Raw genomic sequence first — 19,852 nt, 5'->3', positions numbered from 1 at the left:
TCCTGTTGCTGATCACAGTGTTGTTAACAAACAAAAATAGTTCCCAGCCAATAAGCTTGATTTACCAGCAATGACTTTCTTAGCAGAGTTGCATACTCCAGAAATAAGCCTGAGAATTCCAGGTTCTGAGAAGTCTGAAGTATTTGAAAACTTCTGTGTTTAGTGGGGAGGGAGACTTGGGGGGGGGGGGGGTGTTGGGCTGGTTGGTTGGTTTAAAGCAGGAACAGTCCTAGAAATATTTGTATGGGCTGTTTGGTAAACAGTTTTTATGAAGGAAAATGAAACTTAAATTTGCCAGACTAAAGGATTTTCAGTAGCAGGATTGCTGTTGAACGTCCACTTTAGTCCCTAAATGTTAGAAGGTGACTGATAGAAAATGTAGGTACATTGAGAGGCACAGCTGACTTACATGTCTAACACACAGCTCTTTCTTTTTCTTTCTCCTTTGTTTTTTGTCTGGTTTGTGATGTTTGGGTTGTGTTGGTTTCTTGTTTTTTATTTCCCCTCTCTTTTTTTGGTGTTTCTTTTTTTTTTTTTTTCCCCTCCCCCTTCCCTGTTTCCTTAAGGATTTGCAGCACTTGCAGCAGCTTCAGCAGCAGAATCTCAACCTGCAACAGTTTGTGTTGGTGCATCCAACAACCAACTTGCAGCCAGCACAGTTCATCATCTCACAAACACCGCAGGGGCAGCAGGGTAAGTGCTTCTTGGCAGCTTTTTAGAGAGGAGGAAACTGAGGTGGTTTGTACACCCTCATTAGCTGTTGAAGTTAGGAGGAATAACAGTATTGCAATTGGAAGATTCTAATAGGTTGTCCTTTCCTGAGTGTTACACCTCAGCCTTTTCAAAGGCTCTATAGCTCACTACTCAAGAGGACCAATCCAGAGATCATGTCATGGGAACACCTGTTGGCATCAAGGCCTGAATTTTCTGGGTCAGGCTCTCAAGAAGTAAGCCTCATGGGAGAAGTTGGAGAAAACAGCTCTCTAAAACTCAAAGACAGAATCCTAGTGTGTGGAGGCCTGGAAGAGGGGATATGTGTTACTGGTATTAGGTCAGTGCTAAAAGGGCCACAGAATTCTAAGACTGGAAAAAGATTACAAAATCAATACTCTTTGTGGGAGACTAGAAAAGTCCTTAAGTCTAAAGAGGGTACAGTGAATTTTGTCATAAAGTGAAGTGGTAATTCCATCTTGGGGGGAAAAAAAAATACACTTCTTGCTTTTGTATAACAACTTCTGGATCTAATATTTTGGCTGTACACTGGGTACGGCTTACATGCTAAAGGCAAATGAAGGCAGTGGCAGGTGGTAGCATGCCAGACCACTTAAGAATGTTGTAGGGGAACTTTCCTCTAGAAACTAATGTGTTCAAGCTGCAATACATCACTGTACTAATTGTTGATACTCACAGAAAACTCTGTTTAGCCACGGCTTTTTACGCTGGCACAGTCCAGCGGTCCTTTTCCCTGCTTTGCTCTTCGACATGAACTCAGTTGTTCAAGCCTGGAAATCCAAAGGTTCTTGCTCAGTAGGCAATTCTTGTTGTGCTTGAAGAGTCCTCCAGAGCTTGGCTGCTCTATCAAGCAGCTCTGTGCACCTCCTTTCTTCTGTTCCTTTCAACATTTCATGCGTCATTCCTTTTTCTGCGCTCTGGCTTGGATGGAACCGGTTTTCTCTGTGCCAGAGCGCTCTCACTGTGTGAATGGTCTCACATTTGAATGAAAGGTTAACCAAAATTAATTTTCCTTTAACAACACTTGATTTAGGAGAGCTTTTATACCAGCATGGGTATAAAGTGGCTAAAAGGCTGTTCATGGAGGCATTAAGTGATGTCCTTGTTTCTTAAAAGGAAGCAGAACTTAAAGGCTTTACATTCTCCTGTAAGAAACCAAATTTCACCAAAACTTAGTTCAGAGGTTCTTTAAAATAGGAGGCCACCCCCCCTTTTTTTTTTTCTATTTAAATAATTTCCTCTAAGGAAACAGCAAGCACAAAGCATTGTTTTGAAAAACTCACTAGTATTGATATCTGCCTTCATTGTTCAGCTAACTTCTGCTGGCTTTCTGAAATCTCTGAAGATGCTTCACAAAAAAAGGCAACTAACAGGCAAATTAGATTCATCATTCAAAAGGAATTGTGTGCCTTATAGAAAGCAGGGAAGGCTTTTTGATTGTTTAAAATCCTCTGAAGTAGAATAACTACCAGAAGAGGTTTTTGTAGTACCTTGTTCAAGGGCCTTCTCTGAAAATGATTTCTGGGCTGCAATTTAAGACCTGCATATTGCTGTCCTCGGTGACGCAGCGTGTGTAGAAACACCATGTTTTACTGGTAATGTGCAGCCTGGACACCTGAATAGTACAAAAATGTAGGAAGATTTATATTCTGTATTCTGCCCATAAGCCATTAGTGTGTGACAACCTTCCCAACTGAAATGCTTGAATGGATCTCATTTTCTTCACAAGCACCCAATGATAAAGCAACTTGTATGCCATAATACCCCTTATCTCATTTTTTGGTTTGGCTTTTTGCAGTATTTCATGGTTATTGTTAGAAGATCTCAAACAGTGTGTTGTTATTTATGAGAAAGATTGAGAAAGTGTGTGTTTTTATTTTCTTATTTGCTGCTGCAGCTGACTTTTTCCCCATGTTGTTCTTGTCCTATAGCTCCATTAGTCAACTTCATAAAATAATAAATGTGCTGAAGCATAGAGCTTCTTTTTAAAACCAGGAACATTCAGGGTTGGGGTTTTTTTTTACACCTCATTCCTACTGTTTGCAGCTTTATGTAGAGATATGCATTTAATAACTAAGATCAAAATTCAGATGTATAGACCATGTATTCTGGAGGACATGTATTGCTTTACAGGCCACATATGACAGGTAGTCGTGTAAATGAGAAACGTTGTTTGTAATACAAGAGAACAGTTCTGAGGCAAGTAAGTGAAGGGCAAGCATTTGTAATCAACAATTGTAGCACACAAACATTTTGTGAAGGAAAAACTTTTTACTTGAGGGGGTGATGGTGTGTAGAGTAATGCACTCATCAGCAGTCATATTTAAATTCTTAGAAGGTGTTGATATGACTGAAAAAGTTTAGAAACCTCAATACCTAAAATACCAAGAATCAGGGTATTACTCTGATGTCTTTCATAGAATCAATAAGGTTGGGAAAGACCTCAGAGATCACCAAGTCTAACCTATCACCCAACATGACTAATTAAACCATGGCTTCAAGTGCCACATCCAATTCCCTCTTGAACAGCTCCAGGGACGGTGACTCTACCACCTCCCTGGGCAGCACATTCCAATGGCAAATTACTCTCTCTGTGAAGAACTTTCTCCTCACCTCCAGCCTAAACGTCCCCTGGCACAGCTTGAGACTGTGTCCCCTTGTTCTGGTGCCTGGGAGAAGAGACCAACCCCCACCTGACTACAACCTCCCTTCAGGTAGTTGTAGAGAGCAATTACAACTCCCTTCAAGTAGTTGTAGAGAGCAATAAGGTCTCCCCTGAGCCTCCTCTTCTGCAGGCTAAACAACCCCAGCTCCCTCAGCCTCTCCTCATAGGGCCTGTGCTTGAGACCTCTCCCCAGCCTTGTTGCTCTTCTCTGGACACATTCAAGTAATCACTTCATCACTCATAGATCACAGCAGCAGATGTGAAATTCTCCCCATAAATCCACTGCCATGTGTCTAACATAATCATCTTCCTTTTCCATGTGATTTCTGGTTATTCAGTGGCTTATGTGAAACATATTGCAAAGTTCCTGTTTTCATGACTTGTAATAGGGACCATCATAACTGAAGGAATTGTTTCAAGCCTCAGCAGATATGCAGAAGATTGAATGGAAATAGATATTTGAAACACTGTCTTACTTGGAGCAATTATTATCCCTATATTATTGTTAAAGTCACAGCAGGAAAGAAGCACCTTGTACAGTTTTTAATACCTCTTGTATCTAATAGATTTGTCTCTAGAATAAATCAATTCAACATCCTTTGCTACAATTATAGCTGCTGCTTAAAAACATTACCCTCATCAGGTTACAGTTTGCCTTTCTGCTCATAAGATATTGCCAGTGAAAATCGTATTGATGACTATCTGAATGGGGAGGGGAAATGGAACTATACTTCCTTTAAATGAATCTTGCAAACAGAAGCTAGGGTATGAGAAAGCACTGCATCTTTTTGTCAAGGAGGTTTAGAAGCAGTACTTACAAATAAAGTATCCAGAAAGACAATTGTGGAAGAGAAGCTAATAGCTTCCAGCATCCAAAATGGACCTACTGAGATTATTACTGTTTATTATTAGTGACTTTGTTATTTCACTTGTTTATTGTAAAAATGTAACCTGGGATGATGATAGCAGGTCAAATCTAGTCCTTTCTCTTCATGTATACTTGTCCTACAGACTTTGAGTCTTCACTTGTATCATTAAAAATAATCACCCCAAAAGAACCCAAACCAAACAGGCTTTTGAAACGGGATAGTGAATACTGAACGTTGGTACCTACCATGCTGGCCTCTGCTGAACCAGAGTGCACCTCCTTCACCCAGTGTGAAGATAGATAAGATACCTGAAGTTGCCTCAGATTCATTAAATTTGTAATTGGAGAAATATCTCATCTGAGATTGCATACCTGTGGCCCTTACAGGAATCCTCCTCAGTTTGATGGTAATATGCTGTGGGAACCAGGTGACAGTGCTTTGAACCCTCAGTATGCACATGAGGAGACCAAGCTCTTCAGTGTCAAGAGACTCTTAATGACAGCACATTTATTGGCACAGCAGTTGACTGAAATGTAGCTGACTCAAGCTCGTTCCTCAGATAAGAGGGGAGAGCTTGGAAGAAGTGATTTGAATGATGACTCTTTCCCCTGTGTTGCAAATACTCATGACCAGGATAGAGGACAGTAAATAATAAGCATTTCCTTCCTTTGAAGTACAGCCTTTGCTTCTAGCCATCCAAATGGCATCAATGGGTAAAGATGCTCACTTAAGTTGAAGTAGTGTGGCAGCACCTTTGCATGGATCACTCGATTGGTACACTTTAAAACTGCACTTCACCAGCTGCACGTTTGCCTTATGTTTTTCCACTGATCTTAAAGGGTCCCTGAATACTGCTCAAGGTGCAGCAGCTTAATGTCCCGGTGGAACAGGTCTGTAGGACTGTATAAGCTATTTCTTTTTCTTCCATGTTGGATTCCAGTTCCAAGATCTGGACTTGATAAAATGAAGTACACCAAAGTGCCCAGAAGTTTTGTTGCATCAACAGCCATCAACAAAGTTAATGGCACTGTATGTGATATGTGATGTGATGCCCTTCCTTCTTTTGCAGTTGTTTCTTGTTGGACAAATTATAACTCTGTAATGGCTTTGTCTTGCAAGCTAACTTCCAGGGTATGTGTGTGAGAAGATGAACAGCTTTGACAGAGAAAAAGCAGTCAAGCTCTTTGAAGAATTCCCTCTTTTGGGAGATCAGTTAGGGATGAATTATGTGTTATGCTTCTGGGCCAAATTTAAAGCAATTATACTGGAAAAATCTGCACTTGAAAGTTTGGTTTAGCTTTTGTTTAATTTTGGACAGTAAAAACAGAACCCTAGATCAGTCCTTGGGGACTGTTGACTGACAGGAAGAGATTTTTTTTTTGGCTTTGGTGATTATTCATGCTATTCATAGACAGTACAGGAAAAGTCCTGGATGATGGTAGATACATTTACTTTTAACTATTGAAAAAACCAAATACATCAAATGCTTATCAAATAATCATACTTCTATCATACCTCTATGCTGTCATTCTTAGGAATTGTCATGTAGCTGATTTGTAGGTCTGTCTTTAATGCAGTAGCCCCACTGGGGTCCCAGAACCCAATGAGGGTTAGGAAATACTACCCTCATAGAAATACTACTATTAAGTTAAGTATACAAGTACAGTATTTCTTGTAGATACAAAAAATCATGTGGGTTGGAAGAGAGCTCCAGAGATGATGTAGTCTTGCTCAAAATACATCCAATTACAGCAAAGTCCTCAGTGGCTTGGCCAGTTGAATTTGAACATCTCCAAGGATGGAGATTCTGTAAGCTCACAGAACATGTCTGGTTGAATGAGACCTTGAAGATCATCCAGTTCAACCTTGGACCTAGTACTGAAGGGTCAACACTAAACCATGTCTCTGGTCTGTTGACTCCTCTCCCTGTGTTTGATACTGTCCATAAATGTGCTGAGAATATATCAGCCTCATTGGTAATAAAGATTGTTGTAGCCACAGGTAAGACCCTGCTGTCTGCCTGTCTCAGGGCCCCAGGACTCTTACTGGATCTATTTGGCAAAATGAACAGTCTCCTCTCTTTTCAGTGCCCAATTAGAGCTTGCACTGGCACAGGTTTGAATAGTTAAAACATTTATTAAAGCAACTGATTCGGGATTACTGGTGATAAATACACTAACTGCAAGATGATCTCAGGTTAATAGAGCCTGGGTAATGTCTGATACAGTCAGAGACACAATCCTTTGCAGTAGCTTCATTACATAACGAAAATGTGGTAGAAGTTAAGCTGTGTACTGCAGGTGCAATTCTCACTGAGAAAGGTGTCCAGGTGTTGGGTGGAGGAAAAGGAGCACAGCCCACTGGGAGTCCTTGTCTTAGTCTTTCCTTCCCAACTGCTGCTTCTGCACCACCACCTCTTGCTACTGGCCCCGGTGCCAGTGCAGTGCTCCTACACACTGAGAGATGTTCCTCTTGGGTTTTATACCCTAACCCTGGCTGTCTCTGCCTTCTGGGTGACATTTAGCATGATCTGGGGAGAGAGTTGGGTAACATAGCGACCGCTCAGCGTGTACTCAGTTTGGTTCAGTAGCAGCAGTTAAATAGGCCAAGGTTTTTCTTGGGCACTCTAGCCATCAAAATCTGCTTTGAAAGTGGGTGCTTATATTACTTTAGCCTTGTTTCATCAGTTTCAGCCAAAAGAGGGCTGCTGTCTTGTCTCCCTCCTTCAGCTGTTGGCAGGCTGGCTTCACAAGTCTTCATTTAACACAAACTCCTGCTGGTTGGGAATGACCTTGGTCTCAAAGCCACTCAGTCAGCCTGCATTCCTGTCCCACAGTTAGCTAGGCAGTTCACCCACAAAGATGCTCAACTGTGTTGGTGGCAATATGAGTAAAGTTAGAAGTACCAATATCTCAGCTGTTGAGTAAAGGTTTTGGACTTGCACTGTATTTGGAAAGCTGTGCAATATGCCCTGTAAGTTAAGTCACTTGAAGTAGGATCCGGTAGTTTCTCCTCAGAAAATAAACCCACCAACCCACAAAAGTGAAGCTTAGACTAGTATAAGTCATGTCTGAAAAGAACAGAGCTGCAGCTGTCCTCCCATGGAAGCCAAGAAGACCCTAGAGTGTGTGCATGGCAACTGTCTGAAAAGCCAGTAAATTGGTGGCAGGGACGCTTGCTTTGCCAAACCAGCATCACCCACGATCCTTACTTCAGTCAGCTGCAGGCTGAATTAATTCATTCTTACTCCAGTTTCTGCCTGAGATGCCTTTTATCAGTATTTCTGAAATAGGATAGTAAAAATATAAAAACTAAGCCAATTAAGCATGTTCAGAATATTTTATACTGTCCTTCAATGATAATTATTTCAGAACATACAAGTGAGAATAAAGTGAGGAAGAGTGCAGCCATCTTGTGCTCTTCAGCAAAAGCTTACTGCTAGAAAAGCGTTCTCTGGGATTTTTTGTGTTTTAGAACAAAAGGGTAGTCCTAATTACTCTGATTACAGTCAAAAGATGAGTCAGTAACTTATGATTGATGGTGTGACCAGTGGACTAGTGGTCAAGTGTCATTGCTCAGCTGCCTATTTATTATTACATTGTTAGTCTGTCACTCTGTACTGATAGTTTGATGGCTTCCCCTTTCTCTTTTAAGTTGTCAGGTAAAATTCACTGTCACTAAATGAAAGGCAAGGCCTCTTCATTTAGAGGTGACTGTTCACTAACTAATGTTTACATTTGGGCAGCTGAAACTATCTTCCAAATGAACCAAATATTTGGATTGCTTAAAGCACAGCGTAATAATAGTAGATAGTTGTCTTGGAAGTTCCTTAAGCTCATCAGTTCCCTTGCTGTGGGGCTGCTCTTCTCTGCTCTTCTCTGCTCTGCTCTGCTCTGCTCTGCACCACACCGTTCCCCATAGCAAACTCCTGGCCAAGCTGTCAGCCCATGGCTTGGATGGGAGTACACTGCGATGGGTTAGGAACTGGCTGGAGGCTGAGCCCAGAGAGTGGTGGTGAATGGTGCCACAGGCAGCTGGCAGCCAGGCACCAGTGGTGTGCCCCAGGGATCAGTACTGGGCCCCATGCTCTTCAACATCTTTATTGATGATCTGGACGAGGGGATTGAGTCCATCATCAGTAAATTTGCTGACGACACCAAGCTGGGGGCAGGAGTTGATCTGCTGGAGGGTAGAGAGGCTCTGCAGAGGGACCTCGACAGGCTGGGCAGATGGGCAGAGTCCAAGGGCAGGAGATTGAACACATCCAAGTGCCAGGTTCTGCACATTGGCCACAGCAACCCCATGCAGAGCTACAGGCTGGGGTCAGAGTGGCTGGAGAGCAGGCAGGCTGAGAGGGACCTGGGGGTGCTGGTTGATGGTAGGCTGAACATGAGCCTGCAGGGTGCCCAGGCAGCCAAGAGGGCCAATGGCATCCTGGCCCTCATCAGGAACAGTGTGGCCAGCAGGAGCAGGGAGGTCATTGTGCCCCTGTACACTGCACTGGTTAGGCTGCACCTCGAGTCCTGTGTCCAGTTCTGGGCCCCTCAGTTTAGGAAGGAGGTTGACTTGCTGGAACGAGTCCAGAGAAGGGCAACAAAGTTGGTGAGGGGTTTGGAACATAAGCCCTGTGAGGAGAGACTGAGGGAGCTGGGGTTGCTTAGCCTGGAGAAGAGGAGACTCAGGGGTGACCTTATTACTCTCTACAACTACCTGAAGGGAGGTTGTAGACAGACAGATGATGGTCTCTTCTCCCAGGCAGCCAGCACCAGAACAAGAGGACACAGTCTCAGGCTGCGCCAGGGGAGGTTCAGGCTGGATGTTAGGAAAAAGTGATTGCCTATTGGAATGGGCTGCCTGGGGAGGTGGTGGAGTCGCCATCACTGGAGGTTTTCAGGAGGAGACTTGATGGGGTGCTTGGTGCCATGGGTTAGTTGTTTAGGTGGTGTTGGATTGGTTGATGGGTTGGACGTGATGATCTTGAAGGTCTCTTCCAACCTGGTTTATTCTATGTATTCTATTCTATGTATGTATGTATGCTCTGCTCTCTATTCTATTCTAGTCTCTATTCTGGTCTCTATTCTATTCTAAATTTCAAAACCACAGCTGGAACGTGTTGATTATGTGGTGCAAAGCAAATTTACATAGTTGTCTGTGCTGTGCTATTATGTTGCATAAGCAGCTGGTTATATTCTGTAAGTCTTGGGCATTTTCATAGCAACATGTTCTATTTAAAATAAATATTCAACACTTTGTGGAGGGGAAAAAAAAACCAACACAAAAATAACTGTAATATCTTTGTCAGGAGACAGTTCTGTAGTTGTGTATCCCTCATACAGGATATATTTTCTCCATCCTTCTCATTTGATGTGGTTTAACCCCAGCTGGTAACCAAGCACCACACAATTGCTTGCTCACTCCCTCTATCCCCCAGATGGGATGGGGGAGAGAATTGGAAGAGTAAACATGAGAAAACATGTGTGTTGAGATAAAGACAGTTTAATAGGCAAAGCAGAAGCCACACATGCAAGCAAAGCAAAACAAGGAATTCATTCACTACTTCCCATCAGCAGGCAGGTGTTCAGCCATTTCCAGGAAAGCAGGGCTCCATCACACACAACTGTGGCTTAGGAAGACAGAATGCTGTAACACATGCATATTGCCTTCACTCCTCTCCTTCATTCCTCTGCTTTATATGCTGAGTGTATCATGTGGAATATCCTTTTGATCAGCTGGAGTCAGTTGTCCCAGCTGTGTCCCCTCAGTGCGCCCCCAGCCTACTCACTGGGGTGACTCTGTGTAACCACTGCTCAGCAGTAAATAAAACATCCCTGAATTACCAACCCTGATTGCAGCACAAATCCAAAGTAGCCCCACACCGTTTACTGTGTAGAAAATTAACTCTATTGCTGCCAAACGGAGTAATCCATCGTATTTCCTTAGAATAGAATAGAATAAAGCTTGCATAGAACATCCAGTTTCTCACTTGGTATTTATGAAGTGCAAAATTTTTGTGCCCCTGACCTGTATTCTGCGAAAAGGTGAGTGGCCATCAGTCATGTGCTGTGATTGATTGGCCAGCTGATGAGCTGGAACAGACCATGGCAAACTCCAATTACAGAATTTAGGTGGCACTTGGTGTTTTGTCCGTGGTGTTCATCTGTTGTGCCATTGTTCCTCCCTGGGTTTGGGAACTCAGTATATCAGAGATGCCTATTAAGGAGCTTTATTAGGCTCTTAAATTATTATAGGAGAAGTTGATAGTCATAGCTAGGAGTTACCTAAAGAACAGTAGAAGTATTTAACGCAATAAAACTGAGGGAGTCGACTAACTGTAGGTATATCTTTGTCAAGATGCTTACTGCTTTAAAGTGTATAAACTTCAGTGTCAGGGGGAGAAAAAAGTTTAAATAAAATCAAATTATTTCTAGTTAAAATACATAGCTGTAAACCTAGATCTCCATTTCTTAATACATTTAATAAGCCATACAACTAGTACTGGGCTGTAAAAGGATTTACTTACAAAATGACAGCATATTGTGTATATTGCTTGCATCAGCCCCAACTGTTCTTTAATGTTGTCATCTTTCCATAATAGCAAGGTGTTTCATACATTTAGTGTAATGCTTATTCTATTTGTACAATTTAAGCAGTGTTCAGTACCTTACCTGACCTTTTTGAAGATACTCCTTTATTTCAACTAGAAGGATGTTATGCAGGCTACTTTAAGAAGGCTATTGAGGCACTTGAACATGTCCAGAGATGGGCAGCGAGGCTGGGGAGAGCTCTGGAGCACAGCCCTGTGAGGAGAGGCTGAGGGGGCTGGGGTTGCTTAGCCTGGAGAAGAGGAGGCTCAGGGGAGACCTTCTTGCTGTCTACCACTACCTGAAGGGAGGTTGTAGCCAGGTGGGGGTTGGTCTCTTCTCCCAGGCACCCAGCCCCAGAACAAGAGGACACAGTCTCAAGCTGCGCCAGGAGAAGTTTAGGCTGGAGGTGAGGAGAAAGGTCTTCCCAGAAAGAGTAATTGGCCACTTGGATGTACTGCCCAGGGAGGTGATGGAGTTCCCCATCCCTGGAGGTGTTCAAGAGGGGATTGGACGTGGCACTTGGTGCCATGGTTTAGTAGTCCTGAGATGTTGGGTGATAGGTTGGACTTGATGATCTCTGAGGTCTTTTCCAACCTTGTCAATTCTATGATTCTATTTTGTCTTCTTATGTGGTCTGCCTAAGGTTGCCAGAGAAAGTTGCTGTCTTGATAGGCAACTGGAATGGGGTGATATGAAGAGGAACAAGGGTGATACAGGAGCTTAGTATGTGGTCTTGATGAATATTCAGGTGTTGGATTTGGTCTGATGAGTGTTCAGTTGGCTATTTTTATGGTCCCCCAATTCTCAGTCATTTGTTCATTGCCAGAAAAGGAATACCCAAAATCTGCAAGCTGAGAGGGGCAATAAATGATTCCTGCACACAGAACTGGGATAACCTTGATCATTACAAACCTTCTGCAGAGGAGACTCATACAGACTTCTCTTTTATCCTTCTGGCACCACATGCACTTTGGGAAAATGCAAGGGGATTTTGAACTGAAAATCCCAAAATGTGAATGCATGAAATGAAATGAAGGCTTGCTCCTCAAAATTTGTGTGGCTTTCATTGTTTGGCAAGAGCCTTGTTTCATGTCACTTCATGTTTTAGCCTTTTTACAATGACAAACTAAACCCACTCTTTTCTCTGGCCCAGGTCTCCTGCAAGCGCAGAATCTTTTAACGCAACTACCTCAGCAAAGCCAAGCCAACCTCCTGCAGTCTCAGCCAAGCATCACCCTTGCCTCGCAGGTAAGGCTTCTTTCTCCAGTTCATGAGTTGCTTTAAAAGGATTTAAACTGTGGCAAGCAAATGGACCCTTTGTATTAGTTACCCTAGTAGATACTCTTGCAGTAATTGTGAGCTTGTCTCTGTAGATAGATTCAGTATCAGTAACTTCAGTTTTGTGGTTTCTACCCTAACATGCCTCTTTTCATGCCTTTAACTTTCTAGATTCTAACTATCTTGAGTTCAAGGCCACTAAAGGATAATTTGATTTATTCTAAGGCTTTCTTGGACAATCTACTAATTTGTGAAAATCAGAGAGGGCTGCCTAGGAAGCTGAAAAGGAGGATTATTGTCAAGTATCTTTTTCTGTAAAGGTTGCAGTGGTGATCTATCATTATTGCAGCCTTGTAGCCTTGTTGTTTTACTATGGATAGTAAGTCATTGCTAGTTGCCTTCTGTGAAAGTGAAGAGAATATTAGAAAGGCATTAAAATATTCAATTAGATATATCTTAAAGTATTTAAGTTCTAAAATTCTAAAACTAAGCTTTCAGACTAAGAGAAGCAATTTTAAGGTTGCATATGCCTGCAAATTCAGTCTTGCTTTATTCTGGGTTTTGCTCTGCAGTTTAGTTACGTGACTGCAAGCTGTTTCTCAAATACCAGTATCATAGTATCACTAAGGTTGGAGGAGACCTCAAAGACCATCGAGTCCAACCTGTCACCACAGACCTCATGACTAGACCATGGCACCAAGTGCCACATCCAGTCCCTGCTTGAACACCTCCAGGGATGGTGACTCCACCACCTCCCTGGGCAACACATTCCAATGAAGAACCAACTCTCTCTGTGAAGAACTTTCTCCTCACCTCGAGTCTAAACCTCCCCTGGCACAGCTTGAGACTGTGTCCCCTTGTTCTGGTGCTGGTTGCCTGGGAGAAGAGACCAACCCCTTACTGGCCACAATCACCTTTCAGGTAGTTGTAGAGGGCAATGAGGTCACCCCTGAGCCGCCTCTCCTCCAGGCTAAACGATCCCAGCTCCCTCAGCCTCTCCTCACAGGGCTGTGCTCAAGGCCTCTCCCCAGCCTTGTTGCCCTTCTCTGGACACGTTCAAGAGTCTCAATGTCCTTCTCAAACTGAGGGGCCCAGAACTGGACACAGGACTCAAGGTGTGGCCTAACCAGTGCTGAGTACAGGGGCACAATGACTTCCTGCTCCTGCTGGCCACACTATTCCTAATGCAGGCCAGGATGCCGTTGGCCTTCTTGGCCACCTGGGCACACTGCTGGCTCATGTTTAGGCGTGTAACATCATGTAACCTCATACAGTATCTTCTTGCCAACTTGGTTACATATAAGAGGTTTTTAGTCTATAAGATGCTTGAGTCCATCAGAGCCTCAGAAGACTGTATTTTATATTATACCACCTATAGCACTTTTTATACACCATGTCAAAAAGTCTGTCTGTCTCATCTCTGTAGCTCGTACCTGAGCAAGCAGCATGAGTCCCTACTAAAGTTTGTACTTGAATTACAAAGGCCTGCCAAAACTACCAAGAGAAAATAAATTATAGAAAGGTGACGAAGTCAGGAAAGAGGCACTGCAGTAATTACCCTCTGTGTTTAATGGAGATTAAAAAATATTAAAGCCCTTTATGGTGGCACATACATCTGCAATCCTAGAAAGATCATGTGTGATCACATTATTTCTCAAGTAATGGAGTTAGAGATCCTGACCTCCCTCTACCATCTGTTGTGCGCTGCAAAATACTGCACTAACCCAGGAGAAAAGCAACCTAAAGAGCTCTGTGAAGGCTCAGTGATACACAGGCCATTTCTTTCAGAACACCCATTTCTGGACCTTTGCATATACTTTGCATAGTACTGTAGAGCTGGCTAGACTTGAGCCTGTTCTTATTTGCCCTAAAGGAGTCTGCAGTTTCAGAACTGGGCGCAAGACATAAAAGCATGAAGTCACCTTTATGTAAGAGCCTCAGAGGAGCTGGACAGAAATTAACTAAAGGAAACAATTTGTCACTGCATCTCCTGAATCTGTGACAGATCTATGCACTCAAAAATGTTTCCAGGTGCATATAAAGCCTGAACTGTGCAATACCAGGTCTTGATACATTTTATTTATCTGTGAATACTTCCTATGATGGTCAGTTTTTTTCAGGTTCTTACTATTGCTGCATAGCACAATGCTCTGGTACACTGATGTTCAGGAACAGGTAACCTCGTGTGACCTTTCCAGAAAATGAGCCTTTTGTATAGAAGTAAAATAGGACCTAAAGGAGCTATTTTTTACAGGCTGCCATTGTTTAATTCCTTGTATCACCAGTACATTCATTCTTACTCTAACTTGGCATCCTGGCGTGCATCAGGAACAGTGTGGCCAGCAGGAGCAGGGAGGTCATTCTGCCCAGTACTCAGCACTGGTTCGGCCACACCTTGAGTCCTGTGTCCAGTTCTGGGCCCCTCAGTTTAGGAAGGACATTGAGACACTTGAAGGTGTCCAGAGAAGGGCAATGAGGCTGGGAAGAGTTCTGGAGCACAGCTCTGTGAGGAGAGGCTGAGGGAGATGAGGTTATTTAGCCTGAAGAAGAGGAGGCTCAGGGGAGACCTTCTTGCTCCCTACAGCTAGCTGAAAGGAGGTTGTAGCCAGGTGGGGATTGGTCTCTTCTCCCAGGCAGCCAACACCAGAACAAGAGGACACAGTCTCAAGGTGCACCAGGAGAAGTTTAGAAGTTTAGTTTAGGCTTGAGGTGAGGAGAAAGTTCTTCCTAGAAAGAGAGATTGGCCATTGGAATGTGCTGCCCGGGGAGGTGGTGGAGTCACCATCACTGGAGGTGTTTAAGAGGGGACTGGATGTGGCACTTGAAGCCATGGTTTAGTTAGTCATGAGGTGTTTGGTGATAGGTTGGACTTGATGATCTCTGAGGTGTTTTCCAACCTTATTGATTCTATGATTCTAAGTATTAACAGAGAGTTAGAGGAAGATCTAGCTGTTTTGTACTGGAAGAGTTGAGTCAGTTACAAGAGACAATGTTAGAGGTAGCTTGCCATATTTGCTGCACCTGTGTGTGCTCACTGTTCCAAGATTCAATAGAAGGCTTGAATCTTTTGGGCTGATGACAATCTTCTACCTCACACAAGCAATGAACTCAATTTTAAAATGATTAAAAGGGGATGAATGCCAGGCTGTCTATAAATGCTAGAGCTACATCGAGTAAGAATGTTCAGTCTTTCTTTGAGAAGCTTCTGAAGCGAGTGAAAGCTTTTGGTTATCTGCTGCATTGAACATCTCTTACTTTTCTTTAATTGGTTCTGACAGAGCCTTTAAAAGGCTGTCATACTAATGTAGTTTTCTGAATTGTGATTACTTGTTCTTGAGAGGAATGTAAATAAATTGGAGGAACTTTCAGATTGCTGGAAATGTCAAATTCATTGATCTTTCTCACAGAAACCTCCCATGCATTTTTTTTGAATCTAATTTTTCCTGATTATTCTGGTGAGCCTGGTTTCCATCTCTCCCTTGCTCTCTGTCTTAATAGCCAGCAACCCCAACACGCACAATAGCAGCGACCCCCATTCAGCCACTTCCACAGAGCCAGTCAACACCAAAGCGAATCGACACTCCCAGCTTGGAGGAGCCCAGTGACCTTGAGGAGCTTGAGCAGTTTGCCAAGACTTTCAAACAAAGACGGATCAAACTTGGATTCACTCAGGTGAGACTGTGTACCTTAGTGCCTACCAGTGTGGAATCGGAGGTCTCATCTTTCAAGTCTGGAGGGAGACTGCAATTCCACCTTTTCCTGGGAGAATCTTCTTAAATAGGGTTATGCTCTGGCCTTTATGTAGGGGATTTCTAAGAAATAACAGAAAAAGTCATACATCCTTCTTACTTCCCTGTTGGTTTTAAAGCATAGCCATTTTCCCAGCAGGTACGTGCATTTACCAGCTCCAGATGTCATTGCATGTGCACTATTCATTCTATAGGGTGTAAAATGAATGGGACAAAGCACTTTAAAGCTGCCTTCAGAAGTACAAAGTTCCAAAAATCATAGAGCACAATTAGCTGCTCTGTGTGTTTAAAAAGTGTAGCACAACTGTGGAGCTGCTTTGGCTGTCAAAGGGATTTTCTCTCTCAAGTGTATTTTCCTATTAAACATCAATGATTTCTATATTTAATGCTTTTACTAAGGTTCCTAAACAAAACCTGAAAAGAATGTAACCTTTGAAGTTTTTCTCCTTACAGAAGCGGACTGGAATTGTGGTTTGTTTTGGTTTCCTTAAAGCTCAGAAATCCCCATATTGCAGAAGAAAAGTAATCTTGAGCTGAGTTGAAAACGATTGAATAAGGAGTGCAATTAAAAGTACAAAGTGCGTTTAGATGTTCATTTGCTTCTGTGGAAGGGAGATGCTGCTTGGATCCGAGAGTCCTTGTTATTAATTGCTATGTAATTTGTTGTATTAATAAAAATATTTTTTCCCCTGCAAAATTAGCATGTCAGTCTAGGTAGTCATTTACTTTTGGCACAAGTCTGTGGTAAGCATAGACAGGTTTCTGCTGGGAGAAATAGCATGCAAAAAAACCCAAAGGAAGTACTTCAAAGTCTGAGGTCAGAGCAGTCAGTCCAACATAACATTTGTCCCCTCTTTCTCCCTGGAATAAGTACATCTGCTCTAGCTGGAAGTATGTGCTAAAGTCAGATTTATTTTTCCAGCAAAGTCCTAAATGCTTGAAAAATTGGGGTTTACAGTGAAAGTTCCTGGCAGCACGTTAATTATAACTCAAGAACAGAACGTTCTTAGTATAATGAAGTGCATTTTGCTGGCATGTGTGCCTCCTTCCCTCCTTTCTTTCCGCTAGAGGGAGGCACAGAAATACGGACACACACAAAAGCTAGAATAGAGTACAATACAATAGCTTCCCTACAGCCTGACAGAGGAGGTTCATGTAGTTCTTTAGCCTATAATGGTTAATCTGCCCCGCTGTGAGATGATTAAAAAGGTTCAACTCGATTTTTGAAGTTATGAGTTAACCCTTATTTGCTGGACCAGGTTTGAATTTTCACGGCGAGGGGAAATGAACACATCTGCTCAGGCTCACAGCTCAGAATTTGCATTGGAGCTTAAACAAAGACATCTTGAGAAAGTGATGAAATTGCATTTAATCATTCCTGTCCGACTTTGAGGTAGTTTGTATGTGTATAAGCAGTTCTGGTAACTTCTACGTAATGCCACAGTTGGGTGATAATTAGAGACCCTAGTGCTTTGTTTTCCTGTAGTTGGATAAATAGATTATCTTTCAGAGAAGAACAGCTGTTTCCAGTGGTACTGTAAGCTTTCTCAGATTCACACCACCCCTGCCTTTCAAAAATTAGTTGCAAGATTTAGTTTGCATGGCAAACTAATCACTTGCTACATTCTTCCTTGTGGACAATGTAACAGGTCTGGAATTTCAGATGCTGTGTCGCTTCTCCCAGCCTGAAAAGTGGATGATGGAATTAAGTCCTTTTGTTTAATTGCTTTTCTTAAAAGTGTCTCCATGTTCAACATCCAGAGACACAATGGACATCCTCATCCCTGTATTATATAGTGTTATATGTGTTCCTTTGCCTGCAGCTGAAATGCTGCCACCTTTTGACACTGAAACTATTGACAAAGAAATGCTTAACTGTTCAATTTAAATTAGACTGCAAATGTTAGTAAGACCAGGAAACTAGAGACCACTCAGCCTCACCTCCATCCCTGGAAAAACAATGGAGGTTTCCTCTAGGAAGAGAGGAAGGTTCTGAGGAGTAGTCAGCATGGATTTACCAAGGGGAAATCATACTCGACTAATCTGATAGCATTCCGTGATGTCATAACTGAATGGGTAGATGCAGGGAGACCAGTAAATGTAGTCTGCCTTGACCTTAGCAAGGCTCTTGACACTGTCTCCCATAACATCCTTGTGAGCAAGCTCAGGAGGTGTGGGATAGAAGAACAGATGGATTAGGAAGTGGTTACACAATAGAGTGCAAAGAGTGGTGATCAATGGTGCAAACTCCAGCCGGAGAGCTGTAACTAGTGGAATCCCCCAGGGATCAGTGCTGGGTCCAGTGCTGTTCAACTTCTTTATCAATGCCATTGATGATGGGACAGGCAGAAAGAGTGTCTGCTCAGCAAGCTTGCTGCCCATACCAAACTGGGAGACTTGGCTGATGAGACCTGAAGGCTGTGCAGCCATTCAGTGAGACCTGGACAGACTGGAGAGCTGGGCAAAGAGGAACCTATTGTGGCTCAACAAGGATAAGTGCAGAGTCCTGCACCTGGGAAGGAATAATAAACTGCACCAGTACGGGTTAGGAGGTGATCTGCTAGAGAAGCAGCCCCATGGAGAAGGACCTGGCTGTCCTGGTGGACAACAAGCTATCCATGGGACAGCAATGTGCCCCTGTGGCCAAGAAGGCCAATGGTATCCTGGGGTGATTTAAGAAGAGTGTGTCCAGCAGATCGAGGGAGGTTCTCCTCCCCCTCTACTCTGCCCTAGTGAGGCCCCACCTGGAATATTGCATCCAGTTCTGGGCTCCCCAGTTCAAGAGGGACAGGGATCTAATGGAGAGAGTCCAACAGAGGGCCACAAGGATGATTGAGGCACTGGACTGTGTGCCTTATGAGGAGAGGCTGAGAGACTTGAGGCTTCTTAGTCTGGAGAAGTCTGAGAGGGGATCTAATAAATGTATATAAATATCTGAAGGCTGGGTGTCAGGAAGGGAGGGACAGCCTCTTCTCAGTTGCACTCTGCGATAGGACAAGGGGCAAGGGATGTAAACTACAGCAGAGGAAGTTCCACCTGAACATGAGGAGGAACTTCTTTACTGTAAGGGTCACAGAGCACTGGAACAGGCTTCTCAGGGAGGTTGTTGGAATCTCCTTCTCCGGAAACTTTCAAGCCCCATCTGGATGCATTCCTGTATGATCTGCACTAGATGATATGGTCCTGCTCTGGCAGGAGGTTGGACTGACAAATATCTCCAGAGGTCCCTTTCAACCCCTAACATCCTGTGATCCTGTGAACAACATAGATAGCAGAATTCATTCAGTTAAGGGACTGGAACAAATTGCCTATCTCTTTCCTGCCAAGACATAAATCAACTGATCTCTAGACTAGTTCATATAAACCCCATAGAGTTACTTCTCTTGGAATGATTTAGCAGTTTTTAAATGCATGGTATCTTAGCATATGTGTAGAAGTATAAATGTGAGATCTGGCATATAAATGTGAGTTCCCACATTTCCTCTGATTGAAGGGCATACAAACCAATTGTTCTGTTCTTTTTCTAGCAAGGAAATTGTTTTCTTTGTGCACCCTGCATGATTTACTTAGCTTTCCAAAGGTTTTCTTCCTCGCTTCTATATGGCCACTGTGCATGCTTTTAGTGTACTTGCATCAAGCTGTGGTTGTGGATCTGACCTTAAAAGGAAAGAAAGCAAGTTTTATGCACTATCCAACTAACCCACTTGCAATTAAACTCCACGAACTATGCTCAAGCTTTTCGCTCTCTTCTTCTAGACTTTTGGTGGGGGTTTTGTGTTTAAAAAAAATAAAACTGAATTAAACTTCAGACCAAAGAGCATACTTAAAAAATAATAATTAATGTTTTCAAAGGGCAGGACCTTCCAGCCTTAAAACAAAACAAGAAAACATTATGGTGTTTTAATGGCCACAAGAAAGAAGGGAATTTCTGAGTGTCAACTGCATAGAAGTATATGTATACATATATATATATGT

The 19,852-nt window shown here is 42.9% G+C and overlaps 1 protein-coding gene across 11 annotated transcripts in view; it reads left to right on the top strand.

Moving 5' to 3' along the window:
* POU2F1 (POU class 2 homeobox 1) overlaps positions 1-19,852 on the top strand; it is a 144,696-nt gene that overhangs the window by 109,136 nt on the left and 15,708 nt on the right. For 8 of the 11 annotated variants that reach the window (XM_054165949.1, XM_054165945.1, XM_054165948.1 and 5 more), the window contains 3 exons: positions 567-693; positions 12,004-12,098; positions 15,627-15,800. In XM_054165949.1, the coding sequence (XP_054021924.1) occupies positions 567-693; positions 12,004-12,098; positions 15,627-15,800 (396 nt within the window). The remainder of the gene's footprint in view (positions 1-566; positions 694-12,003; positions 12,099-15,626; positions 15,801-19,852) is intronic. The other 3 variants (XM_054165950.1, XM_054165947.1, XM_054165942.1) reach the window with 1 other exon arrangement.

The sequence above is a fragment of the Dryobates pubescens genome, chromosome 12, assembly GCF_014839835.1.
Source record: "Dryobates pubescens isolate bDryPub1 chromosome 12, bDryPub1.pri, whole genome shotgun sequence".
NCBI classification, from domain to species: Eukaryota; Metazoa; Chordata; class Aves; order Piciformes; family Picidae; genus Dryobates; species Dryobates pubescens.
This window is presented reverse-complemented; position numbering and strand designations above follow the sequence as displayed.